Below are 6518 nucleotides of genomic sequence, written 5' to 3' on the forward strand. Positions count from 1 at the left end.
CCTGTGGCCTCACGGTTTGGATTGTTCTGTTGGTTGACCTCGTCGGCGGTGGCGCCCCCCCCCCCCAGGTCAACACGATCCAGCTCAAGGAGACGCAGGAGGAGGCGCAGAAGACCCAGGAGCAGGTGTGGAGTATGGGTGTGTGTGGGGTATGGGGTATGGGTGTGTGCACAGCACGGCTGGGGCTCTGCCACATCGCCCGCGCCGATTCCGCCCCCTCCTGCCTCGCCGTCGGCGGCCCGGGCCGCTCCCCTGATATTTCCAGGGCGGGGGCAGACCGAGGCCCTCACAAGCAGGACCACTTGGGACTGCTGCACCTGCGGCCTGGCCCTTCCCCTTCCCGCCGTCAGAGGCCCTTCCTTGCCCACCATTCGTCACAAAATCGTTGCACACCACGCAATCACTTCGCTCGCCGCCTCCGCTCGTCATCACCGCCCACCCTCCCACACATGCGCGTGCACATAAACGCATCCACACGCGCCCCCTCCATCGCGCCCGCGAACCCTCCGCACCCCCAACCCTCATCCCCGCGCCCCCGCCCCAGGTCCTCGTTGACCGCCAGCACGCGATCGACGCGGCCATTGTGCGCATCATGAAGACGCGCAAGCAGCTGGCCCACAAGCTGCTGGTGGCGGAGGTGCTGGGGCAGCTCAAGTTCTCGCTGACGTCGTCGGACCTCAAGCGGCGCATAGAGAACCTCATAGAGAGGTGCGAGCGCCAACATGCGCAAGAGAGAGGCGTTGCGCGCCTGCCGCCGCCGGCCTGCGCGGCGGTGGCGTCCGCCTGCCTCCCCCCTTCCCCTGCTTCGGCCCCACACGGGCGACTCACCGCATCTGCTCCTCCTTGCCGCGTCTCCTTCCGCTGCCCCAGGGAATTCCTGGAGCGGGACCCCTCAGACCCGACGCTCTACAAGTACCTCGCGTGAAGGGGGCCAGGGCAGACACCCCTCCTGGCTATGCGTCCTGCTCGCCGCCTGGCCGGGGGCCCGGCATCCCTGGACGCGAGCCTGCACGCCCGCCGCGCCCGGGATGGGTCGGTGGCGGCAACCAAGAATGCAGCCGCCGCGCTGGCTTGGGAGAGCGGAGGGTGGTGGTGGGCCGCGCGCGTGTACAGCCGCGCAACTGGGGGCCCGGTGGGGGCGGCGGCACGAGGGCAACAGCCCCTGCGCGGCAGCAGGCAACAGGGACGGCGGTGCGCGTCTATGCGCCCGCACCCGGCCCGCATCCCCATTGTATCGCGCAATATCGTCTCTTGTTCTTAGTTGTTGATAGGATTTGGTTCCATGAACCCAATTGGTTCCGCAAGGGCGCTGCGTGCGCCGCACAGACCTGCAGGTGGAGGCAAGCCGCTTTGGCGTCGCCGCAAATGTACCAAAGGTAGCTAGCCACGGCAGCTGACATGTGGCATGCCGCGTTCAAAGCAACGGCGGGGCGCCCCGTTTTGAGCACTGGCATGCGCGACGCCTGCCGGCCTTGAGGGCCTGCCGGCGCACTTGCCAGTGAATGGGCTGTATACAATTGTTTATACGCGCTCAAGTAACATTTGGCCCTGATGATTTTTGGCCCGCTCCATTGACCGTCTTGGCAATCCACCACCGCCGTCGGGTCGGTGCAAAATGTGAACTGGCAAGGACGACCCTCCCCCCTCTTGATCCAACCTCCTGTCTTCCGGAGGTCGTCTGTACCTGGCCTGTACAGGTTTTCGTCCTCTGAATCCACTGCAGTGGCTGAGGTGATTCGTGAACGGGGGGCGTGGACGTCGCACATGAAAATTGCCATGCAGCAGCTGCTTGATGACTGAATGGCAGCCGCACGTCCTGTGCCATCTGTGATCTTGCGGTCCACGAGCATTGCAATCGTCCAAGTCATGAGCTTCGACGATGGCAAAGGCAGTCATGCAAGCTCGCGAATCCACCTCAAACCCAGCGTCAACAACGCCTCAGACATCACCTCAGAATAGCCTATGATCGTCACGATGGCGTTGAAACGAATATATATTTGATGACAGAGACGCAGGCCGGGGCAGAGGCGCCTCCCGCGCCCGCATCGTGGGCTTTTAGGCCTGATGTAAGCCGATCACGGCAGCAGGGCGATGGCCCGCATCATCAGCAAGAATCTCCGGCACGGCGTGTCTTTGATAAGCTTGCGGACGAGCCGCTGCCGCTCGGTTCGCCCATTCGCGGCGTGTGCGGCAGCCCGCTCCGCGCATCCTGCCCCAGCATCGGCACTGCAGCCAGGGCGGCTTCCGTTGCGGCCGCTGCAGCACTCACAGCGGCCCCGGGACCCAGGCGGGCAGCCAGCAGCATCGGCTCAGCACCAGGCACTCCAGGCAGCTGGCAGCCTCAGGATGATGGGGGGCGAAGCCCCGGACTTGCGGCAGATTGCACCAGCCCGTCTCGAAGGGCCGGCGGCGAGCCACGTGCGTTGCCGCAAGCAGACCCAGCAGAGGCCGGACGGGGGCGCAGCACCGGCCCTGCGGGCCCTCTGGAGGTGCTGTTGGCGCCGCTGCTGCCAGGGGCCGACGACGCAAAGGTGTTGGAGCGCGTGTCGCAGCTGAGGGCGGCGCTGGAGGAGCAGCTGGCAGCCGCGTCCCTATCCGAGCGACAGGTGCGCGCCTCCGGGGTTCAGTCATGGGGCTGGCGAATGTTTGTCCACAAGCGCTACAGTACCTGCCGTTTTCGGCTGCACATCCTTGAGTCTGACGTCTGTCACTGCTCCTTCTCGGCGTGCCCGCGGCGCAACAGGCCCGCGACCTCGCCGCGGCGCTGGCCAACTCGCAGCGCGAGTCCGCCACGCTGCGGGGCCGCTGCCTCGAGCTGCAGCACAACGTCTCACTCCTGGGCGGCGACCTGCGCGGCCGCCTGAGCCTGGCCCAGGGCGCGGTGCTGGCGGAGATGCAGCAGCAGCTCTTGGCGCGGGACGAGGCAATAGCTGCCAGCCAAGCTCAGCTGCAGGCGTTTGGTTTAGACCTGGAGCGCCTGTCAGGCGCGCTGGCGTCCAAGCTCTCCGCCGAGCGGCGCGAGAGAGAGCGGCTGGGGGCCGAGGCGGCGCAGGCGCGGCTGCTGTGCGCGGCGCGGGGGCGGCAGGCGGCGCTGCTGCAGGAGAGGGTTGAGGCGCTGGAGGCCCAGGTGGAGCAGGCGCAAGGTGGGCGGACGGGTTCCTGCAACGGGTGGGAAATGACATGTTTGTCCCGACAATATCAAGCTGCTCATTCCTAAGTGATCCTGGTGATGCTACCCTTAGACTTGGATAATCTGCGTCAGCTTGGGTGGACGACTCTTGATGAGTTGCCGATACATCGCGCTGTTCACATACCGCAGGCCAGCAGCGCGCGACCGGGCAAGAGGCCCTCGCCGCGGCCTCCTCGCTGCAGCAACAGCTCGACGCCGCGCGCGACGACGCGGCGGGGGCGCGGCAGCTGCTGTTTGAGGCGCGGGCGGCGCGGGACGAGCGGCAGCAGCAGGTTGAGGGCTTGCTGCAGGAGCTGTCGGACACGCGGCTGCAGGTGGAGTGGATGGAGGGCAAAGTTTTCGACCTGGAGGGCGGCAACAGCAGTGCCAACCCACAGGTGCGCGTACAGCAGCCGCTCGAGCCCCCGTAGTGCTGCCTGTTTGCACATGAGAGATCTTTGAGGCGCTGTCGTGCTGATGGTTAGATCGCTACGGCAGGGCTGGGGCGGCGCCGTGAGTCGCCTCGGGCGAACGCCGCGGTGACCCGCTTCAACCTCGACCCCGAACACGGCAGGGCCCGAGCCCCGAGTTGCGGCAGCTGCAGGAGGCGTCGGAGGCGCAGCGCGCCGCGCTGCAGAGCCAGTTGGAGCGCGTGCAGGCGCAGGCCGCCCAGCTCAAGCAGCAGCAGGCGGACCTTCTGTCGGACAACGCCGCCCTGCAGGAGGCGCTGCAGCAGCAGCAGCAGCAGGCGCTGTCGGCGCGGGAGCACCAGCTGGGGTGTGGGGTTGAGGCCGATGCAGGGAGCGCGGTCTCGACGCCTTTCAGCGAGGACGACTGCGCCGTCAGGGAGTGCCACGCCCTCAGGGCCGAGCTCGGCATCGCGCAGGCGGAGGCGGCGCAGCTGCGCCGCCAGCTGGAGGCGGCGGCGGCGGCGAGCGGCGCGCAGATGCAGGCGGCTCAGCGCGAGATTTGGCGGCTGCAGGCGGGGGCGGACGGCCCGGCGCCACGCGAGGCGGAAGAAGGCGCCGAGCAGCTTGGAGTGTGCGCAGCGGAGGGCACGGAGACCTGCCATTTACCAGGCAGCCATGACACGGGCCCTGAGGGCTTGGCCGACGGCGATTGCGCGCATGAGGCAGGCGAGCGGTGGGCCTGCGTCCTGGACAACCCCACATTCGCCTCCGACCCCAGCGCCATGCCGCGCGCCGGCGACGGCGGCGCACCGGGAGCGGCCGCCCTGCGCGCCGGCTGCGGCGGCGGGCCGTGCGTGGCGCGCGTGCAGGAGCTGGAGGAGACCGTCGCCGCCCTTCGGCGGCAGCTGCGGCAGCAGGAGCGCGCGGCCGCCGCGCTTCAGAAGCGGCGCGGCGCGCCGTTCGTGCACGACAGCGCCGCCAGCCGCTCGGCGTGGGCGGACGCACTCGGGCTGGGCCACGCTGACGAGGACGCGCAGCTGCTGCCCCAGCTGCAGCTGGTGCACGAGCGGTCCGCACTGCGGCCGATCCAGGGCGCCGCCGGCGACACCCAACGGCTGCTGCGGGGCGGCAAGGCGGGCGCGGCGGGCGCGGCCCAAGCGGACGCCTCGACGCAAACCGAGCGCGAGGCGGGCACACGGGGCAAGGAAGAAGCGGGTGGCGCCGTGAGAACAGCCGGCGCCGCGGCTGCAGAGGGCCGGGGCGCGGCGCTGCTGGCTGCGGCGCGGCGCGAGATCAAGCGGCTGCGGGATGTGAATGAGCAGCTGCTGGAGACGCATGCCGAAGGTGGGCACGAAAGACGACGGGCAGAGGGGGTAACTGGGGTGCCAAGCATGCTGCCGCCGCCGCCGCTGCTGCTGCTGCTGCTGCTGCTGCTGCTGCTGCTGCTGCTGCTGCTGCTGCTGCTGCTGCTGCTGCTGCTGCTGCTGCTGCTGCTGCTGCTGCTGCTGCTGGGAATTTTGCTGTTCACAGCACCTGACTCCATGGTGCGCTATGGCTGCTTCGGCAACCAAGTCACTCCACTGAGTCATAAAACTGAGCTGGATCCTGGTGCTGCGCCCTGTTTCCACGCAGACATGCAGGGCTCTGTCTCTCTGGACGACGCACGCCAGGCAGTCCGCGAGGCCAAGGCCGCCGCCAAGCGCAGCGCTGCCGACGCCGCCGCCCGGGCCGCCGCCGGCTGGCAGGAGCGCGCCGCGGCCCTCACGCGCGAGCGCGACGACGCGCGCGTGGCGGCCGCCGCAGCTGCGGTGCAGCTCGAGGCGCTGCAGCGGCGCGTCTCCGAGACGGGCGCGCGGGCCGAGGCGGCGGAGGGGCGGGAGGCGCAGGCGGCAGCAGAGGTGCGGGAGCTTGAGGGGCGCTGCGAGGCGTTGGTCTCGCAGCAGCGGGCCCTGGCTGCCAGCCACCAGCAGGAAGTCGAACAGGCGTGCCTGGACGTGGAGACGGACGCGGCGGCGGCCATCATGGAGCTGCGCAGCAGGCTGGGGGAGCTAGAGGCCGGGCGCGGCGCGCTGCGGCGCGAGCGGGACGCGGCGCTCGCAGCGGCCGCCGCAGCTGAGGCCAGGGCGGCGTCGGCGGGGGAGGAGGCGGGGGCCTCGGGTCGGGCAGCGGGGGCGAGTGGCTGTGCGTCTGTTGGTATTCAGACGCAGGCGTCCTGGGGCGAGCTGGAGCCAGAGCCGCTGGATGACCCCCAGCCGCCTGAGGCAGCTGGTGATGACGAGGCATGGGCGCCGACCGACTCACCAAACGGGCAGCAGCAGCAGCGGCAGCGGTACGAGGAGGGCCCGACGCCCGCCGTGCCGCACGCGGTGCACGCGGCCGACGCGCCGCCGACGGCAAGCAGCAGCCGCGCGCGCGACCAGTCGCCCCTCAAGCCCGCAGCCTCCGCGCAGTGGGAGGCGCGCGGGGACGCCGCAGACACCGCCGCGGGCAGCCGCGACGCGGGCGTGCGGTGGCGGGTGGGGGAGGGGGTGCAGGCGTTCCCTGGGACCGCCGTTGCACAGAGCAGCGGGGCGGCGGCTGTCTACGATTGGCTCGCGTCATCGTGCCACAACCGCGCGCCCTCACATGTCGCGGACGGCGGCGCCAGGAACGCTCCTGCCACCACAGGCGCAGGGCTCTGGGCGACTGCCGCGGCGGCTGGGGACGGCGCGGGCGCATCGGCGGCAGCGGCGGCGGACGACTGCGGGTGGGACGAGCGGGGCGGCGGCGCGGCGGGCGACGCCGATGATGAGATGTGCCGCGTGTCCTCGGCTGCAGACACCCCCAGCAGCAGCGACAGGGGCAGGTCCACCATGGGCGGCAGCCGCACAGGCACCGCGCGCACGGCGGCGAGCGGCCGCGGCTCTGCAGCGCCTGCGGCCGCGGCGGTCGGGGGCCCC

General features: G+C 70.2%; 2 protein-coding genes across 2 annotated transcripts in view; both read left to right on the plus strand.

Annotated features, from left to right (window-relative positions):
* MNEG_1270 (cullin 4) overlaps positions 1–925 on the plus strand; it is a gene marked incomplete at both ends in the record, with an annotated part of 2323 nt that extends 1398 nt beyond the window's left edge. Inside the window, 3 exons of the mRNA XM_014050239.1 lie at positions 69–125; positions 545–708; positions 871–925. Of these exons, the coding sequence (XP_013905693.1) occupies positions 69–125; positions 545–708; positions 871–925 (276 nt within the window). The remainder of the gene's footprint in view (positions 1–68; positions 126–544; positions 709–870) is intronic.
* A 1421-nt stretch (positions 926–2346) lies between these two features.
* The window catches only part of MNEG_1271 (hypothetical protein), a gene marked incomplete at both ends in the record, with an annotated part of 5569 nt that continues 1397 nt past the window's right edge, over positions 2347–6518 (plus strand). The window contains 4 exons of the mRNA XM_014050240.1: positions 2347–2418; positions 2744–3143; positions 3320–3567; positions 3744–6325. Of these exons, the coding sequence (XP_013905694.1) occupies positions 2347–2418; positions 2744–3143; positions 3320–3567; positions 3744–6325 (3302 nt within the window). The remainder of the gene's footprint in view (positions 2419–2743; positions 3144–3319; positions 3568–3743; positions 6326–6518) is intronic.

The sequence above is a fragment of the Monoraphidium neglectum genome (assembly GCF_000611645.1).
Source record: "Monoraphidium neglectum strain SAG 48.87 unplaced genomic scaffold scaffold00124, whole genome shotgun sequence".
In the NCBI taxonomy this organism is placed as follows: domain Eukaryota; kingdom Viridiplantae; phylum Chlorophyta; class Chlorophyceae; order Sphaeropleales; family Selenastraceae; genus Monoraphidium; species Monoraphidium neglectum.